Genomic DNA, 23,168 nt, shown 5'->3' on the forward strand with positions numbered 1-23,168 from the left:
GACTGGGGGGAGTGGGTGGGTCTTGAGGGGACCGCTGCCCCCGTGACCGCAGAATGCCGTCCATCTAGGCACGCTGCGCTCTTCGGGTTTTTCCTGACACGAGTGTCTCGTTGCGCTGGCATGCCGGCTGGCCGCTCTAGGTCTCTGCTCCCTCATGCGGCACCTCTGGCAGCTTTGCCCAGCTCGTGTTCCTGCTTAGCATGATTAATGAGATCCTCCGTTAGTTGGCAGTAGATCCTGTCCCCTTCCTACCTGTGTACTGCGGGGGTGGGAGGCTCAGGCTCCCATCTTCTCCTAGGTTCCTTTCACTGTCCTAATTAGCCAACGCAGGCCCGGAGAGCAGAGTTCACCCGGGCCGCTTGTGCATGTGCACACACCTGTCACACACCGGGCACCCTGACCCTGGTGTAGTGTCCTTCGCCGCAGCCAGGGGGAGCTGCTGAGTACGTGTGTGGAGCGCCACGGCTTAGTCCCCTTCCAGATGTTCAAAACACCTTGCTCGGGCTTGTTTGTGTCGTCCTCTCAGAAGCCTAATCGGTGGCAGCCCCGGGTTTAGGAAGGGATTATCTCCGGCCCTAAGATAAGACTCGGATTTTGTGAGGCAGCTCCCACGTGCCGCGCTGACCGGAGACTCCGTACCCGAGGAGCCCCGGGGAGGCAGCCGCCTCAAACGGTGTTTGATGGGCGCAGATGCCCGCTGCGTCTGTGTGTTTCGGAGTGATAACCTGCCACAGAGATTTGGCGTCAAGTCGATGGGCCAGCAGTGTCACTGGCATAATTCCTCACGTAGTGCCCGGCGTCCTGGAAGCCCGACCCACTCCGTAAGAGAGTCCCCTAGTGTCCTTATTGAGATATACCTCAAATGTCTGCCTCCACTGAGTATATTTTGCATGATAAAGCATAAAAACACGTAAACATTTTAGTGCCTCTAGATACCGGAAATCTTCCAGACGTAGCGCACCTTGTAACATCGTATTCCATGGAGCAGGGTTCATGTTAGAGGTGTATAGAGCCATGTTTTGCACAGTGCTGTTTATGAAATTTCCTTGGTCAACAGCAGTTTTCGGCGAATGTGGACGACTCCTGTCGATTCTAGGAAGTTGGAAATTTTCAGGTTCCAAGTTATCAGGAATGCACTAGTACATCGAGATGTACGATACTACTAACAATGAATAACATATGCCCTTCTTTTTGGTAAGCAGTGCCAGGGCAGCTCGAGTACGGCTTGCCTACATTGCGATGGAAAACCGCCAATTCGCGATACGGGTCGGTTCCTGGCGGCAGTAGAAAAGCACCATTAGATTGCGCAATGTTATGGAGTTCTAGGTCTGTTGATGTACTTTACTATTTGAAGTCTGCTCATTTCAGAATGTTTTGTGTCCTTAGTAAACAACACAGGCCACTACAGCGGGCACATAACGAGGACGCAGTGTTAACAACGGACAGCTTTAACCCCCCCTCCCCCCCCACCAAGGTGGATTCCATGTGCATTTGGAGTCTCGCCCCTGAGGAGGCGAATGGCCCCAGAAGACAGCACGGGTGCGGGGTCTACATTCCTGGGACCCCGAGGGAGTGGGAATTGAGGGCCAGTTTGTTTACTGGTAATTAATTCACCTGATTGATACGACAGCTGCTCGGAAAGACAGAGCCGAGTGGGGAATGGGAATGAAAAGTCCCCCCCGTGCCCCCCCATGCTGTCACGGAGGGATTCCCCGTGCCGTGCCGCTCGGAGTTGGGTTTCATGCCGGGCTGCTCTCCCATTGATCAAAAGGCACATCTGTCAGGCAGCAGCCCGATTACGCATTCCAGCCTCCCCAGATAATCTTCGCGGAGTGGACCGCAGTGACAGAATTATTGCCTCAGTTGGAGCGGGGGCCCCTCCGGGGGCTGAGGGGGCACCGGGGGGCACAGCGGTCGCGTGGCGTGGAATGCGGCTGCCGGGTACAGAGATCGGAGAAATGAGCTTAATTTAACCGGGGACCTATGCGTGCCGTGGCAGAACGGGCCCACACGGTCCTCCTTCATCGACCCTGCCATCGTGACTCTGACACAGGCTCTGGGGGAAGGTGAGTCACTTACACTCACTTCTTGGGTTGTGTCTTTAGGGTCTAGGAAAAATGTCCTGACCATAAAGAGGTTTCTTGGCTTCTATTTGGAAGCTTTGGTAATAGGGGAATTAACCCCCCCCCCCAAGTGTTTTTAAACAGTTTCCTGGGGGTTGATTGAACATTGCTTGGTTGTTCTCTGTGTGATTGACCGTCTCCTAAATGGCAGTATGAGTTCACGTTCCCAAATGGATATCTCAGGGCTGCTCTGGGCCTGTACTCGACACGTTTCCTGCTGCATCGTCTTTTGCATAATGGATGATTATTAATGTCTGCAGATCTTCTTACCAGATTAGTTTGGATGGCTGCTTTGGGCTGAAACAAGCACACAGGAAACAGTTTGACAGCCCCTTGGACCGGAGCACCATTTCCACTGCGTCTTGAGCGGTGTGGTCAGGAAGGCTGAGAAGCGCGCACTGGGAATCCCTCCCCAATCCCAGCATTGTTTTATCGATTGTGATCTGCTCATATCACAGTTGGATGGATAAACAGTGAATACTTAATGGGAAGACACCTGTCCATCTAACTGGAGATTATGAAAAAAAGAGACATTTCTTTGGAGTGATTGCCATTATTCTGAGGAAGTTTAAGCGGTTAACCCCCCCAGGGACGTGGAGCGCACCCATGCATCGGCGGAAGGAGAGCAAGCTGTAAGGGGGGGAAGCAACTAAAATCCACGGGCTCCTTTAAACTCCCTCCTTCTTTCCCTCTTTTTTTTCCTCCCTCTCTCTGTGGCCGGCAGATGATTGACGGCCTGAGGGTTTTAACGGGCACTGGAGAGGGAGAACTCAGGTCGGGGTTGTCATGGCAACAAGAAGAAAAGGGCCCCGCACTGCTTTACCTGAGTCGAGCGGAGTCTCGCTGGCTGGCTGCTCGGCCAGCCGTGTGCTTGGCGAGGGGCTCCCCAGCTCAGTCGCTCTGCCGTCCTTCCTGCTGGGGGTGCCGATCGCCCGCTATGGGTATAAAGATCAGCCTTCTAATGAACTGCCCTAGATTAAAAGCCCACAGGCCCAAATATTTGTCTGTCTGTCTGCTCGTGTCGCCTCAATTGCTGGTTGGCGATGCCTTTCTGATGGACTTCCTAGTCGGTACACTTGAAGTCTATCTGTTAAGCACGTGGACACGGTTACTGCTCGGATGGGCTAGACCACCTCACCGGCACCCCCAAGTCTCTGACCCTATTGTGACTGCTCCCCCCCACCCACCCTACGGCCTCTCCCCCACCCACCCTACGGCCCTCCCCCACCCAGGCCCAGCACTTTCCTAATGCCTGGTAACCTAAATAACACTGCAGGAAGATGACAGGCACCCCGTTGGACTGAGCTAACAGCAGCCGTTGAGTAAATAAGTGCTGACAAACCTCATTTAGCAGCCCTCTCCCCCGACCAAACAAGCATACCGCGCTCGCGGCTCCTCCCACAGCTCCGGGAGGCTTCCAGGAAGACGGTGTGCAGCTGTGCCTCTGTGGATCCAAAATAAAGAGCCAAACATGCACCGGAATCGTGGAGAAGTTATATTCGCAGCACATTCCCCGTCTTTGTTTCGGGAAATAGGCCGAGAAAGATTCATGTGCGGGAGATGGTTTGCAGATTGTGTGAGATTTAAGATGTTATTTCTTATTAGTGGGCTACTAATTATATATCAATAGTCCCCTAGAAGTGTCACGTTAATTAAAATCTCTCTTCGAACTTCTGGGATGCCACAGTACCTTTTGATTAAAATTGAAATTATATGGGTATAACTTGTGGAAATTTTGTCATGGCATGATGTCATCGGTCACGGCTTGGGTTTCCCTGAGTGTCGCGGCTCGTTAATGCGCAGACCAAGAAGGTCAGACGCGGCCGAGTCCTGCCCTGCATCACCGGCACAGGGAACGCCAAACAAACACTCCGGACTCGCCTTTAATACGCTCCCGAGACATCTCATATCCGCGACAAGGATCCGCTCCATCAGCCCAGAGCTGAAAATATCCGTGTGGATGGGCGGTGGTATTTGTGCAGTAGCTGTGTGGGTTTGAGGTCAGGGAGTAGATATTGAGAAATGACTCAAGCGTGGCTCTGTCTGGCTGAAGATGCCGAGTATGTAAATCGGAAGCGCGTCAGTTGTAGGGTACACCCGAGTGTTAATTGCTGGTGTTAATTTTAGAGTCGCTAGCTGCTGTGTCCAGTCGAGTGATACAGAGGGTTATAGTCCTGTGTCTTCTGCCCCTGGGGCTTTACCGCTAAGCGTGCTGATCTCCTGGGAGCAGCTGAGCCCTGGCGCTCAGTCCTTCACTGGTCCCTCGGAGCAGACCCTGGGTGTTACCGTGATCTGCCCGCTTGGGGCCGAGCGTCTGGGCCCCGCGCTGTCAGGGCTCGGGCCCTCTTTAGGTCTGTGGTAGCAGAGGAGCTGATCGTTCGGCGCCCGGCGCAGAAACGGACCAGGGATGCAAGCAGTAGCCGCGAACGTGTCCGTCTCTCCGCTCGGAAGATTTCTGACGCCCTCCCGCCTTCGTTCCCCCGTTACACAAACGGCCATAAATACACAGATTAATTCCTTCTGTTTCTGACCTACTTTTAGTGCCCCTCACAGAACGCCGAATATGATGTAACTTTTTGTGAACTTCGCGGCCTCTCGGTTGTGTGACCGAGCAGCGGATTGCAGGCCAGCTGAGAACACCGAGCGGCTTCTCGTCACCCTCAGGGGACTCTCGCGGGCGCCCGTCGTCCCGTCGCCCTCGAGCACCATACTCACCTGTATCTTCCTATGTTTCAGAGTGCCGCCGCCGCCCCCAGTCCGGTGATGGGCAACATGCCCCCTAACGACGGCATGCCCGGCGGACCCATGCCCCCTGGCTTCTTCCAGGTAAGCCTGCCTGCTTCTCCATCTCCACCCGTCCTTTCCTCTGTCTTTAGCGCCACTTGGGTTGTTATATAATCCTGAAAGATCTCCTTTCCTTCTGTCTGCATTGCCATCACCATCCCCTGGGATCTCCAACAAAGTCCGAGTCACATGGTCACTACGTGCCCCGCCCCCCTATTTTGGGGCTGACTCAGCCTGGTATTCCCGTGTGGTGGTGTCACCATAGGGTTCACGAGAGCTTTGTGTTTTATTTTGTTGTTCAGTGCTAAATTAGCTAATGCCCTGTGCCTGGGACTGCTGTGCTCTAATGGTGCTAATGATTGTGGACTATTGCGGTGTTTCTCAATCCGGTCCTCAGAGACTCCAAAAACAGTCCACATTTTTGCTCCCTCCTGGCTCACAGCACACCTGAACCAAGCAAGCAAGCAATCAAGCACATTGAATTACCTGGTACAGGTGTGTTGGGAGCAAGAAAGTGGACAGACTGGGGGTCCCTGAGGACTGGGCTGAGAAACGCCGGACTGTATGGCGTATAGAGATGCGTCAGTGTTATGGACGGATGGCAGGGTACCATCGTCCCAGGGAATGTACAACGTGCTGTGGACGGGTGGCAGGGTACCATCGTCCCGGGGAATGTACAGCGTGCTATGGACGGGTGGCAGGGTACCATCGTCCCGGGGAATGTACAGCGTGCTGTGGACGGGTGGCAGGGTACCATCGTCCCGGGGAATGTACAGCTTGCTGTGGACGGGTGGCAGGGTACCATCGTCCCGGGGAATGTACAGCTTGCTGTGGACGGGTGGCAGGGTACCATCGTCCCGGGGAATGTACAGCGTGCTGTGGACGGGTGGCAGGGTACCATCGTCCCGGGGAATGTACAGCTTGCTGTGGACGGGTGGCAGGGTACCATCGCCCCGGGAAATGTACAGCGTGCTGTGGACGGGATCAGGGTACCATCGTCCCGGGGAATGTACAGCGTGCTGTGGACGGGATCAGGGTACCATCGTCCCGGGGAATGTACAGCGTGCTGTGGACGGGGGGCAGGGTACCATCGCCCCGGGGAATGTACAGCGTGCTGTGGACGGGATCAGGGTACCATCGTCCCGGGGAATGTACAGCGTGCTGTGGACGGGATCAGGGTACCAGCGTCCCGGGGAATGTACAGCGTGCTGTGGACGGGATCAGGGTACCAGCGTCCCGGGGAATGTACAGCGTGCTGTGGACGGGTGGCAGGGTACCATCGTCCCGGGGAATGTACAGCGTGCTGTGGACGGGTGGCAGGGCACCATTGTCCCGGGGAATGTACAGCGTGCTGTGGACGGGTGGCAGGGTACCATCGTCCCGGGGAATGTACAGCGTGCTGTGGACGGGTGGCAGGGTACCATCGTCCCGGGGAATGTACAGCGTGCTGTGGACGGGATCAGGGTACCATCGTCCCGGGGAATGTACAGCGTGCTGTGGACGGGTGGCAGGGTACCATCGTCCCGGGGAATGTACAGCGTGCTGTGGACGGGATCAGGGTACCATCGTCCCGGGGAACGTACAGCGTGCTGTGGACGGGTGGCAGGGTACCATCGTCCCGGGGACTGTACAGCGTGCTGTGGACGGGATCAGGGTACTATCGTCCCGGGGAATGTACAGCGTGCTGTGGACGGGTGGCAGGGTACCATCGTCCCGGGGAATGTACAGTGCTGTGTACATTGCTGTGAACTCTGATGGCGACTTGCAAGCGAGCGTGCGAGCGTCCCATAAATAGCGCCTCTGAGAGATCCGGGGGGGAGGAGGGGGAAGCAGGGTGGGCGACCCCGTATGCCCCCTCCTGGGGATGGTGTCTCGCCTGCTTTTGGTGCCCGATGCCTCCTGCCGCTGCTGTGGATGTAATTCCGGGAAAGATCTAGTCAGGACCAGAGTTTCAGATGGAGCCTTTTCTGATGCCGTGTGATATCAGCAAACAAACAGGTCACGGGCGGCCCTGGACTGTCGCATGTGGTATTTCCATTCAGGCGAGGTGAGTCCGGTCACGAACGGGTGCATCTGAACCCCACATCGCCCTCCTGTGATCTCAGTCACACCCTTATTTTGATCAGCTGTCCTGTAACCAGTCAGTTGGCTTCCTATTTACAGAATTAATTTCTGTTTATTTTCTCTGATGCTCTTAAGCACAGCCCTCGCCGACTCCCTTCATGTTCCTGACTGTAACCCGGCAGCGTGGCTCGCAGTGCTGGGATGGGAAGGAGGACCGATTTTGCGGAAAGCGGGATCGTTCGGCTCCCTCCCGTAGCCGGGCGCCTCATTGCTGCTGGTGTGTCTTCAGCGTGCAGCTTGGCTCCTTGGCTGCGGAGGCTGTTTCCCTGCCCGCCATGTTACTTCACCGAAAATAATGGGGCTTAGAATTATGGCCACAGCCTCAGGTAACCGCTGCGCCCGTACACCGCTAGCTAAGCGTATAGTACATAGTGTCTGTAGCTGCCTCCATCCGGAGGGGTGTGTGCAGGCGTTCGGTATTTTAAAGCTCTGTGTTCACACCTCTACAAACCACGTTTCCCACGCCTGGGCAAGCTAATCGGCTGTAACTAAATATTTGTCAAGTGTTTTGTAACGTGTTCTGTTATTTTCTCCGGCGGTGTAGAATAAACGCGGTTTGCACGTAGGTCTGAGATCTTCAGCAGCCTGGTTAGGTGTGGAGCTGTTGATTTCGGGGTCATGTGCAGGATACGTGTGCAGGAACGCCTGTATGCCCACAGCCCCGAGGTGCCTTCACACAGCCGATATGAAATCAGAAAGGTCTCCGTCAGCTGCCTGCCCCTCCCTCCTCCTCCTGTTCCTCCTCCTCTTCCTTGCTCAGTGCTCCCCAAGGTTTCCGGATGTTCTGGAGCCCTCAGCCACACTGCTGGAGTGGCTCCTACCAGCAATTCAGCTCCTCACCAGCCTTAACAAGAGCTGCAGCCCCTGATCAGGTCATTCCCAGAAACGCTATCACCGCGGCAACGGCATGGACAGCCTCTGTCAGTGACCACCCCCATCCTGCTTTGTGACTAGTCCTACTCCTTCTCTCTACCACCTGCCCTGGTACTTTCTCCCCTGTGTTTACCCTCCCCCCTTCTTGGTCATCCACAGTTCCTCCCTGCGACGCTCTCGTCCGCCTGAACACACCAGCATGTGACTGTTCCCTCACTCCCATGTTAGGCGCTCAGCTGCAGATCCTGTCTATCTCACGTACAGGAGCTGAGAGTGCTTAGTTATTTTTTTGTAGTTTAGGTCTTTGTTCCCTGGTTGCAGGGCCGCTAATGTGTTAATAAGCAAGACACCTCGCTGTGGAGTGAAACTGTGCAGTGCTACTTGGCTCGTTGGGTCATTTAACTGCATATTAGAACCAAGGAAATTTACAATTACAGTATTTTTGTACCCGATTCCAAGACTCTGTCTCATTTGTAAGCATGTGCAAGGCCCAGAGTGTGATTGAAGGATGTGAGCTTATCTCCCGGGTGGAACAAAGGCAATGTTTTCTCCAGCTCAGGTTAACTGTCGTGATCTTTTTGCCCCAATACAGTTGAAATGCAGTTAAACTAACAACTAGCAGTGAAGTGCATCAGACCTTTACCTTTCTTTGTCTGTCATAAACAGCTTTGTTGACCGAGTTTGGATTTAGGAATTTTATATAAAAATGAATTAATTTTGCCAGAATGGCTTATTGGTTAAAAGATGCATTACTTATTAAAATTCATAAATGTTTCTCACCTGATTCAGTTGCTCTACTGTATCATTTAATGTTTCATTTTGCTTTGTACTATAAGTTGTAACTGAGCTTCTCTGAAGGATTGTGAATAATTAGTGGGAGATTTCACGTGTGTGTGCGCGTGTACCTGTGTGTTTATATCTGATGGTTGCTGTGAGGCTGGCTTACGGGGAGACCGGCTCTCCCCACACAGCACTGCACGGCTGCTTCAGCTTCAGAGTTTGCTTCCTCATTTAAATTCAGCCGTCGGCTTTACGGCGTCTTGCTGATCCCGTAAGTTCTGCTTGCAGCTATATTTATTTTTATGATCCATTTGCCGAAAGCGTATACCCTGTGTATCTACGGCAACTTATCCTCCCGTGGCCGTGTCCTTTTACATGTCTCGGGAATTCCCCCCCTCCACTCCCCACACGCGAACACGCATGTTCACGTCCCACAATCAGTATGCTTGTGTCTGCCTCCCCCGCCGCCATCCTCTCTGCCACGCGCAGGTGCTCCAGCGAGGAGCGTGGAGTGTAGATCAGCCTCTGGTGGTCGTCTGGAAGCTCACGCTGAACGTGGGGCTGGTCTGGGAGGTCGCTCTGAACGTGGGGCTCGTCTGGGAGGTCGCTCTGAACGTCGGGCTGGTCTGGGAGGTCGCTCTGAACGTGGGGCTGGTCTGGGAGGTCGCTCTGAACGTGGGGCTGGTCTGGGGGGTCACTTTGAACGTGGGGCTGGTCTGGGAGGTCGCTCTGAACGTGGGGCTGGTCTGGGAGGTCGCTCTGAACGTGGGGCTGGTCTGGGAGGTCGCTCTGAACGTGGGGCTGGTCTGGGAGGTCGCTCTGAACGTGGGGCTGGTCTGGGAGGTCGCTCTGAACGTGGGGCTGGTCTGGGAGGTCGTTCTGAACGTGGGGCTCATCTGGGAGGTCGGATGTGTGAGCTCCATGTACTCGATGTGCCCGGAATGTCTGCATAGGATGCACTGATGCCTCCTTGTCTCGTCCCAAAGCAGCGATGCTCTGTAAGCACCAACGCAGCTGTAATTCACAGCCATGACTCCAGTCCTTATGCATGAGCACCTCCCTGCGATGCCTCCCGCAGTGTGGGGGGGAGCGCATGCCGGAGGACGAGGAGCTGTGGACCCTCAGCACTGGCTGCTTTCCCGGCCTGCTCCCTGAGCCCGGGCCCCGCTGGATCTGTGGGGGAGGGGAGGGGAGGGGACAGGCGGCATCGGCACACGGGAAGCATGTAACATGAGTTTGTGAGCGGCCGCTGCTTCCGTCACCCGGCCCGTTCGTCTGGCATGCGGTTTTTTTAACGTATGTTTTCAGTTCATACTTTTACAGAACTCCAAATGTGTGCTTGTTGGGGAGTCAGTCCCTGCTTTCAAACACGTTTCAAAAGAGCCCCAAACGCCAGAACATGCTGGAACAATCCAGTGGCCCCTCAGACAGACGCACGTCACTGTCGGACCCAGGCGGTTCAGTTCAGGGCCTCCGTCTGCTCTCAACCCAGCCAACAGGGCTGTCAGCAGGTCGCCACGACTGGGGGGGTCGGGGGGGCCGCCCTGTTGTGGGGGTCAGAGTTCAAAGTCAAGAGTTTACAGAGACGGGCCCGTAGCTGCCGGAAAAGTAGATAAGGGGGTGAAGGAGAGAAGGCGTCTGGTCTGTATCCGGCCCGATCCATCCGTCACGGTCGCTCCCTCGTTCTGCTCTGCTGGGCTGCCATCTGAGTTTTTTAGCATTGAAGTGGAGTTTGGACTCCATGCCACATGTTCACTGTGCTTCATAAAACAATGGCCTCTGTTATACATACTTGCTGTTACATGTCCTCAAAGATCCTGCCAGTCAGACATTATTTCTTTACAGGGACAGTCTGCATCTGGACATTTTTAACACGCCTTTCCTGTCTCACACTGCTCATACAAGTGTTCTAAATGCTGCAGTTTGTGTTTAGGACTGACTATGTGTGTAATAGTAATTTTGTTGTGCCTGGGCAGTAAACCAGTAGTGACACACTGCCCTCTAGTGGTTGAGCCTCCGTGCTGCACCGTGCCTGTCACTCGGCATGCGTTCTCGCTGCCCCATTGGAAACGGGAAATGAGGAGCAGCGAGTGCTCAGCTCGTGCTTGTTGTGTCTGTGCCGCTGTGCCAGGCCGTTATCTCCTTAGCTAGGTAGAAAATGATTTTATTAATTGCTTCATTTACGAACACCCTCCGCCCAGCCGCGTCTCCTCTCGTCAGGGATTGGCCGGCCCGTTCTCCGTCTCCGTGGGGACGCTGCGGTGAAGCGGCCCGGCCCCCGAACGCCATATGCTTGCCGGTGCACTGGCGTTAAGCACCGTGCCGCTGATGGATCCAGGAGCAGCTATGTGGGACGGAAAGTCACCGAGGGGGGGGGGCGGGCTGTGAGACGCGGTGATGTTAGGACCGATGGCGGTGGTCCGTACACACGCGCCGGGGGGGGACGTGCCCCACGGCTCACTCTCCTCTCTGCTCCTCTCTGTCTCCCGCTCACCCCCCCTCTCCTCTCTCCTAGGGCCCTCCCGGCTCCCAGCCATCACCTCACTCGCAGCCCCCACCGCACAACCCCAGTAACCCAATGATGGGGCCCCACGGCCAGGTAAGACCCCCCCGCCTGCGCGGAGCATCGGACGCATCTGTCACGTGTAAAGCGAAGCCGGCCCATCTACATATGAGAGGTGCAGGCAGGCAGACAGTGCAGTTAAAAAGTTGTTGCCCCCCTGCCCCGCCCCCCCACCCTTCTGACCAAGACTTTGTTGCCTAATAGGAACAGGCGTTAATGCTCTGCCCTCCCCCCAGTCTCATTTGCCCAAATCCCTTCTCGAAGCTGCGTCCTCAGATGAGGACCCCGGCACGAGGCATTCGGAAACCCCCACCCCACTGAGACTCCCCTCCAGCTCACTAGTGCGGAACATGGGGCCCCAAAGTGAGACCAGCGGGGGCCCCGCCTGAGTTGGGTCCAACCTTCCCAACTCTGTTGCGTGAAATATCCGAATCCGCACTCGCATAAACACTGGGTGTGACCGACGCAGGATGCAGCACTAAAGACGGATCTCGGCGTCTCACTAATATTTGCACAGAAACGCTCATGATTCCCATACGCCCACCCAAGAAAAAGACCTCAGCCCAGCTTATATGAGACCCGTGACAGGGGGAGCAGCCATCTGCCTTGGAGAGAGCACTGTTATTACTCAACGCTTTCCCCCTCCACACTGCCCCTCATGGCTGGTCCTGGTAACTGCACCTCTCTAATTAGTGCTGAGAGGCCGGGACCCCGTCCCTGCAGTTTAACGTTTCCCCCCCCCCGTGCCTCCGCCGTCATGTCAGCCTCTGTCTGTTTGCCGCCTGGCTTCCTTACATGCAGACACGCACTTGTCGTTCTTGCGTAGTTGTGGCGGAAGCATTTTAAACCCCAGTGTACTGCAGCGTCCTGCCGGCGATGTGTGAGCAAACCAAGGCGTAGAGTGTATTAAGGAGCAGTCTTTATGCGGTGCGCGATTTGGGTTAATCGACTGCTTGCCCTGGTATTTCGCCGGAGGGGCGGGTGTAGCCTGCTGGTGCCTGTGGATTGCGGGCAAGGCTGTCGTTCGCCGCTGAGATGCAGAGAGTCCTCCACGCTTCTGAAGGCCCCTCAGATGATCCATCATAGCCTCTCTGAGCGTCAGATAATCAGTGAAGATCCCTGAGCGTGTGCATCTTGAAGGGGCAGAGAATGAGCTGCATGCAAACTGGCAGCCCAGATGCAACCACTCGCTCGCCTCTGTGCACGTCTCGCACACGCACACACACACACACACACACGCACACAGAGTACATTGTCATAGTATGCAGCTTAAAGCCTTATAGTAATGCAGCAGTCTCGGCTAATTTTCAGCGTATTTGCTATAAGTACAGGGACCTTGAAGATGGCCTGTAAAGATTACCCTTCTCTACAGGTCTCCTGTCAAATTTAAAGAATGAGTTTTGTGACTGAAACACATTTTCTTGGAACTTTGTCTCCCTCTGCTGGATATTTGGGATAAAAGCATATCTTCATCTCCCCAGCAACAAAGGCAACACGTGGTCAGACTCCCTTGGTGGCCGTATGAGTCGGTTGCATTAATCCTCTTCGGCTTGTCCGTTCCTGACTCTCGCTGTAGTGGCCTTTCGGCCGTCGCCTCACGTCTTCCTTTTGTTTCCCGCAGCCTTTCATGTCCCCCCGGTACCCAGGAGGACCCCGCCCCTCGCTCCGCATGCCGAATCAGGTAGTGCCGCCACGCCGAGTACAGCTTCCACCGTATTATGGGATGCGTAATGCGTGTCGTTGCGGTGCATGCTCACTGTGTGGTACGATTCCTACCTGCTAGCTTAGCTGCTGCTACCTGAGTCTCTAAGCGTGTTTTTAGCATGAAGGTTGATGCTGCCGATGTCATCACTTGCCTAAAAGCCCGTCGCTCTGTATCACACGCCCTCCTCCTTCAGCCCCCAGTAGGAGTTCCCGGCTCTCAGCCGCTCCTCCCGAACAGCCTGGACCCCACCAGACCACAGGGTAAGCACCTGCCTCCCCTTTTCTCAGACCAGTTGTGTGTGTGACTCGCTTGTGTTCTGACTATACTGTCTTCATCCCCCCCCACCCCAGGACATCCGAACATGGGCGGCCCGATGCGAATGAACCCCCCCAGAGGCATGGGCAGCATGGGCCCACAGGTAGGCAAGCCTCTGCCTCGCCCCCGCACCCCCTGCCGCATGCCCACCCCCAGTCAAGCACCTTAACCCAATCGCTGCACTCCCAGACGGCCCGACAGCCAGCTTCAGTATTAACAAACTTCCTCGTTTTGCCTGCCATGTTTAATTTATGGATTATTATGATAAGGCTCCCCAGTCCTTTTTCATCAGGCTCTGCGTTCTCCGTGATGCTTTTTGTCAATTAAGAGCCTCCCCCCCCAGCAAGAGCGCAGTAGCTACTAAATGAGTCCATGCGCCGAGCCTCCCTGACACGGCGCCGTCAGCCCTGCGCCTCCCCAGCCTCCCGCTGCCCTCCCCTCTCTATTTGGCAGCTAACAAGCCGGCAGCTGGTGCAGCATCTGCTCGACAAGTGTAATCATCTGCTGAACAAAACTCTTCCTGTGTGGCGGAGCTGCTCCGCGGCCGGCCCCCCCTCCGCCTGTGCCACCGTGCCACCGGGCAGCCTGCTCGCGCGTCCCGCTGAGGGCCCCGGCGGCGCGGACCCAGCTGCCTGTCGCGGCTGTCGCCGTGCCCTGCGTGTGAATCTGGGCTGTAGGCCGGCAGCGATGGGGCCACGGCACTGACCGCAGCTCCCTGTGTGTCTCTCTCCCCCCTAGAACTATGGAGGTGGGATGAGGCCCCCACCTAACTCTCTCGGGGGGCCCGGCATGCCCGGGATGAACATGTGAGTCTCGGCTCTCCTCCGACTGACTTATGACTCTCGTGTCACTAGTTAGATGTTCCTGTTGTGTGTTTGTCTTTAATAAATAAGATCAGACATCTGTAGAAAATATCAATCAGTTATGTTCATGGAGTATATGATTGCTAATAAGATGAAATAACTTCATTAATGAAATAATAATAGGAAGACTTGGAGAAAAGGACAAGGTGTCCTGACGGCATGGAAAGGGGGCTGTAGGTGTCTGTCCCCGCATGTCCCTCCCCCAAAGCAGCCTTTCAAAGCCTTTGCTTTAGCCTTTCTCTTGAGGCCCGTGCATCACCCTTGTCTGTGTGTGTCTCGCGTTTCCAGTCTCCGTTTCCTTCTCTCTGACAGGGGTCCAGGAGGGCGCGGTCCCTGGCCTAATCCCAATGCTAATTCGGTACGTTCCGGCCTCCGTTATCTCCGCTCTGTGCTGTATGTTAGCAAAAGGGGCGATGACATATGAGTTTGATATGAGCTGATTGTCATGGTGTCGATGCTATGGCCTTTTTCATGAAGACCCTGACCTTGTGCCCCCCCCTCCCAGATAGCGTACTCCTCTTCATCTCCGGGCAACTACGTGGTGAGTATCAGGCCTCAGTAAAGTCACTCACATACTGTCATGTTTTGTATTGGACCCCTGTGTTGTGGGGGCCACCATGTGTGGCACTGTGCTTCTTCTCAGTGTCACAGACTGTCTGAACATGAGCTGTCTGTCCTGCAGGGTCCTCCTGGTGGCGGCGGCCCTCCAGGAACTCCCATCATGCCCAGCCCAGGAGGTAAGTTACCGCTCCCTACTCCCTACTTGTTTTTCAGGGTCCTTGACCTAGATGTTCAACATGAGGGAAGTACAAAGGCAATCAGTGCTGATGTGCTCAGTCTCGGTGCTGAAACACAGAGGCAGTCAGTGCTGATGTGCTCAGTCTCGGTGCTGAAACACAGAGGCAGTCAGTGCTGATGTGCTCAGTCTCGGTGCTGAAACACAGAGGCAGTCAGTGCTGAGGTGCTCAGTCTCGGTGCTGAAACACAAAGGCAGTCAGTGCTGAGGTGCTCAGTCTCGGTGCTGAAACACAGAGGCAGTCAGTGCTGATGTGCTCAGTCTCGGTGCTGAAACACAGAGGCAGTCAGTGCTGATGTGCTCAGTCTCTGTGCTGAAACACACAGGCAGTCAGTGCTGATGTGCTCAGTCTCGGTGCTGAAACACAGAGGCAGTCAGTGCTGAGGTGCTCAGTCTCGGTGCTGAAACACACAGGCAGTCAGTGCTGATGTGCTCAGTCTCGGTTCTGAAGTACAAAGTCAATCAGTGCTGATGTGCTCAGTCTCGGTGCTGAAACACAGAGGCAGTCAGTGCTGAGGTTCTCAGTCTCGGTGCTGAAACACAGAGGCAGTCAGTGCTGAGGTTCTCAGTCTCGGTGCTGAAACACACAGGCAGTCAGTGCTGAGGTGCTCAGTCTCGGTGCTGAAACACACAGGCAGTCAGTGCTGAGGTGCTCAGTCTCGGTGCTGAAACACAGAGGCAGTCAGTGCTGATGTGCTCAGTCTCTGTGCTGAAACACAGAGGCAGTCAGTGCTGATGTGCTCAGTCTCGGTTCTGAAGTACAAAGTCAATCAGTGCTGAGGTGCTCAGTCTCGGTGCTGAAACACAGAGGCAGTCAGTGCTGATGTGCTCAGTCTCGGTTCTGAAGTACAAAGTCAATCAGTGTTGATGTGCTCAGTCTCGGTGCTGAAACACAGAGGCAGTCAGTGCTGAGGTGCTCAGTCTCGGTGCTGAAACACAGAGGCAGTCTTTGGTGGTAAAAGTGAACAGCAGTAGTAAACTGTCGATGTAGATGTCTGCTGTGTCTGTGCTACGGTGCCCTAAGGACTGTGAATGCTGGTGGACAGTGACGAGGTTTATCAGCAGTGTTTGCTGGCTCAAACTCCCTTAACTGGCTGGTTTAGCTGCTAATGTCGGCAAACCCATGATTGATTACATATGTGAATTTAACCACCAGACCTTACAAACTCAAAACAAAAACACCCTCCAGTATCAGTCTCTACAATAATTGCATTAGTTGGTTTATAATAAAGGCAAAATTGATCTCTCTCTTCAACCCAGGGTAATTAAGAGCGTAAAATCAGAAAATGCTAAATGTTTCTTTGTAATTGTTTCTGTAATCTTCTCTCCCCTCTGAGGCTTCCTTTTATATCGACTGTCACCTCCATTTAAACAGTGGATTTCATTCTAATATCTGCTTACATTAGAAGCATTAGAATAGTCAATAAACAAAAACAAATGAGCTTGAAAACCGTGGTGATTATTTGAGCTGTAATAGCCTGTATGTGGTGCTGTTAATGTAATCAACACCAAATATGATGCATTTAGATAAACATTCATGCTTTGGCTAGAGATTTTATAGATAGTATTCTGTAAAAACGCTTTTCATGGTTATTGGCGATCCTTTGGTCTGTGTGCAACCAGAATTTTTAGCTATAGCATTTATGCACCTCTGTGAAGTACGCTGAAGTGGATGCTATTTCTGCTTCTATTTCTATGTCTGCTTTTGCCCACTCATTGTCATCACGGCGAGTCCTCGTCCCCGAACGCCTGCCTCTTTGTTATCGCCTGTCGGCTTAATGGCAGAATCGTCGCAAGCACAGTGTTTTCTGATCTCTAACCTTTAAGCGAGGAAACGAACTGCCAAAAAGAGCAGCTCGCTGCTACACATTTCACTGCACCAGGAAATGCCGGTAATTAGCCACGCACTAAAGAAGAATGATGGTAACAGGGCTCATTGGCTCCATGCCAGTGCAGAGCATAAATCCCAGTTATTTTTACATATGTGTACATTGTTTCCCCACTAGTTCACCTGCTGTTGTGTTGCTATGGTAATCGGTACACGGTACTGTATCCATATAAAATGGGCATTTCTCCCACTGCAGCCACTCAGCACTTGATGCCAGGCACTGTGACATACAGAAGCCGTGACATACAGAAGCTGTTCTCCTATTCCTCCCTCCCTCCCTCCCCCCCCTGCACCGCAATGTCAGTGTGAGGTCAGCTGTACCCGCAGGAGGTGGAAACAGAAGGCAGCCTTTTGCGCATCCATATACATCCCGACTTGTAACCCCCCAACCTCGGCCCCGATGTCCGTCGGTGTACCCCCCTACCCCCCCTTCCCGACTCGGCCTCGACGTAAGTCGGTGTACCCCTCTGACTCGGCCCCGACATCAGTCAGTGTACCACTTAGTATACTTAGTTATGATTTCCATATGACAATCTACATCCACAAAGCACAGGCATAATGGTTTTATATCTGCATCATTTGGAATTTTGTCATAAAAACTGCTGGCGGAGGGTAACCATTTACCCTAAGGTAACGCAGTGGGTAATGCTGGCTGCAGATGTCAGGTTGGCGAGTCTGTAAAGTATTTTGGCATTAATGGCTCACATGTGACCCAATTTCATTTTTTCTTTCCCTACAGACTCGACGAATTCCAGTGAAAATATCTACACAATGATGAACCCCATTGGACCCGGGGGCAACAGGCCCAGTGTAAGTTCCTGCTCATCTATGTGTCAGTATGACAGTTTTGTTGCTCGTTCAAATGCATTAAACCCCTTAAAGATTGACAGGCCCTCTGCTTAATTATGGGCTTACTTTGTTTTGTCGTACTAGGATGATACTCGGATATATAATCAGATTGACGGGCCGGGATTGTTCCCTCTAGGGACCTGGGCAATAACATTGGTCATGCTAATGTGCAGCTGCTGTGTCTGTGTTGCAGTTCCCCATGGGTCCCGGTCCTGATGGTCCGATGGGAGGTATGGGAGCCATGGAGCCTCATCACATGAATGGATCACTAGGTGAGCTATGGCATTAATATCAAACCATCATCCACCATCCCCCGCCCCCCCCGCCCCGACACCTTGCCTGCCTTCACTGCACTAAGCTGTGCTTAACTGGTATTTCACCATGGATCAGCTGGTATAATATCGCCCTCTGCCAGCCGATGAGAATTCTGCAGTCATGGTTTTTTTGTGCTGATTGGTCAGATTGTTGTGCGTCTTCCAGGAAATTTTCCTACGCACTGACAGTGTTTTCAATTACTTAATCAGCTAATTAGTCAATTTCTTAAGCTGGTTACTCAATTCAATTAATTAGCATTGGCTTTTTTTTTAGCTTCATTGGTGCGGAACGCCTTGATTAAATTATTAAATGACTTATTCATACAAGTCATTTGTAGTTTCTATAATTAATTTCAGATTGTAATTTCTATAATTCATTTCCCTGTAATAATCTCTTATCTCTTAGGTTCTGGTGACATGGATGGGTTGCCAAAGGTAAGGAGGATCATTCCTTCCCCATCTGCTGTTCAGTCATTGATTAAAGCGCCTGATAATTGAGAATAACATCTTGTTACTGCAGGTCTTTATTGAAATGCCGCTCGTTTTGTGACTGAGACGTTCGGTGACGTTTTTATTTATCTACACAATCTGTCTAAGATGGGAAACAAGCGGTGATGTCACACGGTTTCTGGAGTGTAATTCGGATCCCCCTCAATTTGCAGAACTCTCCTAACAACATGGCAGGCATGAATAACCCCCCCGGGACCCCGAGAGACGACGGAGAGATGGCAGGCAACTTCTTAAACCCATTCCAAAGTGAAAGTGTGAGTGTCCCACTGGATCCACGCCTGCACCCTGTGGCCGCATAGCCCAGGCACTGGGGACAGTGCGGACCCCCTCTGCCCCCCCCAGAGCCTGCAGCTGAGGGACACTTCCCTCCCACCAGCGTGTGCATCTCTTACACCCCGATACGCGCCCCCATCGGCGGCCGGCGTCTGTTTATCTGTGTATTATTCACGGTGACGTCCTGATCATAGAGGATCGTACTGAGCAGCTGCCCGAAATCGCCATGGCAGCCCCATGCATGTCTGAGGTAGCAGTGTCTGGTGTCTGGTGTCTGGAGCCGGCCGGTATGTTTGCAGTTTAATAACCAATATCCACTCATCTCTCCCCCACCCCCCCCCCCCCCCCCCGTTTCTTTGCAGTATTCACCCAACATGACGATGAGTGTGTGATTTTTTTTTTTTCTATTTTATCTTTTATTTTCTTTCTTTTTTCCTGTTTATTATTTTATTTACCACCCCCCCCCCAACCTCACGACACCCACCTCCCCCAGTATTGCTCCACCTCTCGTTATCCGTCACACCCCTTTCCCTGACCTTGGACGCCATGCTGTGCCACACAGCCCCCTGGGATGCCTCTGGAATGCAGGACTGTCAAGGCTGCCCATCCCAGCATGTGCGAAGTGGCTGGCGCCATGGCGACAGGACGCCATGGCGACAGGACGCCGTCACAGAGCCACAGGAAGAGTCTCCTTTTGCCCCCCTCCTTTGCTTGCCTGGTTTCCGCACTGGTCCAGGACAGGGGGGGGGCGGAGGGAGTTCTTGCAGTGAGACACAGATCAGCATGAAGCTGGTGTGTCTCTCTTTATTTTCGTTTTATTATACTTTTTAAATGGTTTTGCACAGTAGCTGAGTGGCTAAGTTATGCTTTGCCATCCAGCTACTATGTACATTTAAAATGAAAATAGAACTTGTGTTACTTTAGACAAGACCGGCTGTCAATATTCAATGTGTGTATTTTATTGCTAATATTATTATTGTTATTGTTATAATGTTTATCATTAATGGTGTTACAATGGTTTAGTTCAATCTCTTGGATCTTTCTGTCAAGGGCACATTTTTCGGCATCATCGGCAACACAATAAGCACATTCAGTATGCACAACGACACTTCTGTTTACATGAGTATGATATATGTCCTGTGTCGTCCGCTCTGTTAAACGTCTCCATTTCGTACTTTGTGTACCCCCTCCCATCTGGAAAACACTGCAGTGAACATCAGAGAATAGTTACAGGCGAAATTATTGCAACATCATATACCTAGTGTCCATACTCCATCCCACCAAGAGTGTTGATTTCTCTAGTTAAATCAAGTAGAATTGGCCCCTTTTGATGCAGGGCCACCCCCATGTCTGAGAACTTCACTTTCATCCTGCAAGACACTGATCAGAAACTGTCCAATGCTCATTAAAGACCAGAAGAAAACCAAACAAACCTGTACGATTCACCAAAAAGCACTGAAAACCAAGCTTTTTTATTTTTTATAGTAATAATTATATGCCAATTATTTGCGTAGAAGTTCAGCTTCCTCTCCACCCGCCTGCGTTTGTGTGTATAAATGTCTTTTGTGTTCAGTTGACCACTGCCAAGCTGATTGGCATTGAGTAGCTGCTGGTCTGCACCCATATGATTGCAGAGGAAGGCGAGTTTGGCCTGTAACTCCTGCTGTATGCACGTACACCCAGACACACAAAGAGCTCCGTCTTCAGCCACAGTGTGTTCTAGGGGGCGCTGTGTCTTTTCTGTTCAGAGGTCCGTGTTTCCTCTCTGCTGTATGTGTTCTTTCGTCAGACTGCCCGTTAGATAGGACTGATGCCCCCACATCCTGGAGTCTGGGAATTGGCTGGTTCCTCAAAGCAGTCTGCCGCTCACCAGTGAGATGCAGAACAGTCCGTTTGAACCCAGTGCCTGTTGCATGGAAGGGAAGGAGCAGCTCCATCAAGTATCACTGTCTTTGCTTCACTGGACTCTGTAGTGCAGTGTCTCCTAACCCGGTCCCCGGGGAGCCCTGGACAGCCCACATATTTGCTCCTACCAGGAGCTGGGAGGGAGCAAAAATGTGGACCGGCTGGGGATCCCCAAGGACTTGGTTGTGAAATGCTGCTTTAGCGCTTACAGCTCCAGTCTGGATTGTTTTAGCTGGTGAGAATATTTGGTCTGAGGTGGATTATTATTTCTCATTTGCTTTTCCTGCTCCAGGAAATACTGTCTGCAAAAATCTTATGTTCTTACAGGTCTGATTCTCTATCTGTAATTTTCATCTTTGTCCTTTAAATATTGTATATTCACTCTCTGCAAATGTGTGGTTTGTGCCGTCTGCATTCTCGTTGGAGATTAGGACGGCATGCACGCACGCCGCTCTTTAAGGGTCAGTGCTCCGTGACGCGGGCAATCGTGTGAGAAAACAGCCTCCATGTTCCGTTATCGTGGCAGCAGCCATCGCCAACAGGCCCGACGCACTTCTGCTCGCAGTCCTCCATCACACGACATCACAAGCCCACGAAATCACAGCCGTGAAAGTGTGCTTTTCTGTATCAAGGTCCCCGCCATTCAGTTCTAGAAATCTGGAGTTAATGTTCATCTTAGGTTCTTTTCTATTTATTTATTTATTGTTATTTTGCTTTATTGATGTCAAATGGAGTGTCCTCACATTAATGCGGTGACTTGCGACTGTCCCTCAAAAGCTTCCTTGGTCGTTCCCTCCCATTCTGAGACATGGCGGCATACAGACATTGGTCTTTCAGCTCCCAGTTGGTAATACACACTACAAGTCAAGTGCTTTGTTCCCATACTCAAGTGTTCATAACCAGTCTGTAATTTTTAGATTCCAAACTGATGCAAAGTCTGCATTATCGTCGTCGCCCATGTGTTATGTCTTGTGCCATCATGACCTCACTTCTTCCGCAGTCATCCTGTTTAGTTTCGGATGTATGGTACCCGCAGACACAGGGTACTGTGATATGAAAATGAATGAGCCTGTTGTCGTTTCGGCAGCCTCTGTGTCGTGATACTAAGAGGCGAAGAACGGCTTCGAATCGGCAGTTAAGTGGGCCGTCATCTGGACGATGTGCTGTGCACGCCCAGCTCACTGCAGCGTCCCTCTGCAAGGCCTCTCAAACCCCCTCAGCCCCACCCCCCACCCCATCCTTTTTAAAAATCTTTTCTCTTGTTCCTTTTTTTTTTTGTGTAAATACTGTATAATGCATTTTGATATCATTGACATGTTTTGATATGTCAGTCACTACCAATGACAATTTAGAAAACCTAAATGAGTATTAAAAAAAAAAATACACCGTGTTTTCATTTAAAGAGGCGATGTGCTTTAATTGAACTGCGCAGTGATCTTGATTGTAAACGACTCAGTGGAGAACTTAAGTAACTGTGGTGTAATCTGGAATTAAAACTTGGATTTCTGCACTGGGTTCGCGTATCGGGTCAGGGTTGCGACAGAAGAGCTGGTGTGTGAGTGGTTGATGCGTTTAGGGCAGTGAGGAAGGCTTCTTATAATGTGCTTTGTAATCCTAATGAGCTGTAGAGTGGAGAAATAGAGAATATGGCCGCTGCCTGACCGTGGCTTCTATCTGCATCTTCTTAATGCACTTTTATGACCCTGAATGGCGATCATGGCATTTGAAGAATGAAGCATCAGGAAATGAAATCAAATGAATAAAGGACATCGTCTCTTTAAAATCGCAAGGGACCACATATTGCTGTCTTTAATATGAAGGATTTTTATCTATTTAAAGTGAAACTTTAAAAAGCAAGAAAAGGACCTCATTTAAATAAAAATAAAATTAAAAAAAAAAAAGGTCTAAACGTGGAGGAAGCTCACTCACCCCTGAAATAGTGCTGTACAGAATGATGCTCACCCACCTCTCCAGCCCCTTATGTATAACGATACAATGTTGGCCATTTCTGTATTTCTATTGTGATGTATAATACTGTAACATTAGCAAGAATTTTTGAGGCGTGGGGGAAGGGGTCAAAGGGAGGGGGTTTAACGGATCGTCCTGTACTGTTCATTGTCCTTTCAGATGACACGGCAGTATTCGATATGAAGCAGTCTGTCTCTTGGGTTTGCTTTGTATTTCATGGTAGGTTAGTTGAGATCTTTGTCTTAGGGAATTAGGTGTCTTGTGTAGTTAATAAAGTTGTTCCTTGTATGTTTCTTTATATTGTAAAGTTTCTTTAGACTGAAAAAAAAGTTGCTTATCGAGAAAGATGAAAAATCTGCATCAATAATAAATGTACCTTGATTTTTCCCTTGAGTCAGTGCTTTTTTCTTTTTCCTGTCAGTCAGCAGGAAGCAAGGTCCTCCGCTCAACACAGACTACACACCTTGGTCCTCCGCTCAACACTGACTACACACCTTGGTCCTCCGCTCAACACTGACTACACACCTTGGTCCTC

At 52.0% G+C, this 23,168-nt stretch overlaps 1 protein-coding gene across 2 annotated transcripts in view; it reads left to right on the forward strand.

The window, feature by feature from the left end:
• ssbp4 (single stranded DNA binding protein 4) overlaps positions 1–23,019 on the forward strand; it is a 67,595-nt gene extending 44,576 nt beyond the window's left edge. The window contains exons 5-18 of one of the 2 annotated variants that reach the window (XM_072699437.1): positions 4,860–4,949; positions 11,200–11,283; positions 12,869–12,928; positions 13,146–13,212; positions 13,303–13,370; positions 14,006–14,073; positions 14,443–14,488; positions 14,636–14,671; positions 14,813–14,867; positions 17,554–17,624; positions 17,857–17,935; positions 18,384–18,412; positions 18,640–18,741; positions 19,323–23,019. In XM_072699437.1, coding sequence (XP_072555538.1) covers positions 4,860–4,949; positions 11,200–11,283; positions 12,869–12,928; positions 13,146–13,212; positions 13,303–13,370; positions 14,006–14,073; positions 14,443–14,488; positions 14,636–14,671; positions 14,813–14,867; positions 17,554–17,624; positions 17,857–17,935; positions 18,384–18,412; positions 18,640–18,741; positions 19,323–19,547 — 1,080 coding nt within the window. In that variant the 3' untranslated portion in view covers positions 19,548–23,019. Of the gene's footprint in view, positions 1–4,859; positions 4,950–11,199; positions 11,284–12,868; positions 12,929–13,145; positions 13,213–13,302; positions 13,371–14,005; positions 14,074–14,442; positions 14,489–14,635; positions 14,672–14,812; positions 14,868–17,553; positions 17,625–17,856; positions 17,936–18,383; positions 18,413–18,639; positions 18,742–19,122 lie in introns of both variants that reach the window. The other variant, XM_023843703.2, reaches the window with a different exon arrangement.
• The last annotated feature ends 149 nt before the right edge of the window (positions 23,020–23,168 follow it).

The sequence above is a fragment of the Paramormyrops kingsleyae genome, chromosome 15 (assembly GCF_048594095.1).
Source record: "Paramormyrops kingsleyae isolate MSU_618 chromosome 15, PKINGS_0.4, whole genome shotgun sequence".
NCBI classification, from domain to species: Eukaryota; Metazoa; Chordata; class Actinopteri; order Osteoglossiformes; family Mormyridae; genus Paramormyrops; species Paramormyrops kingsleyae.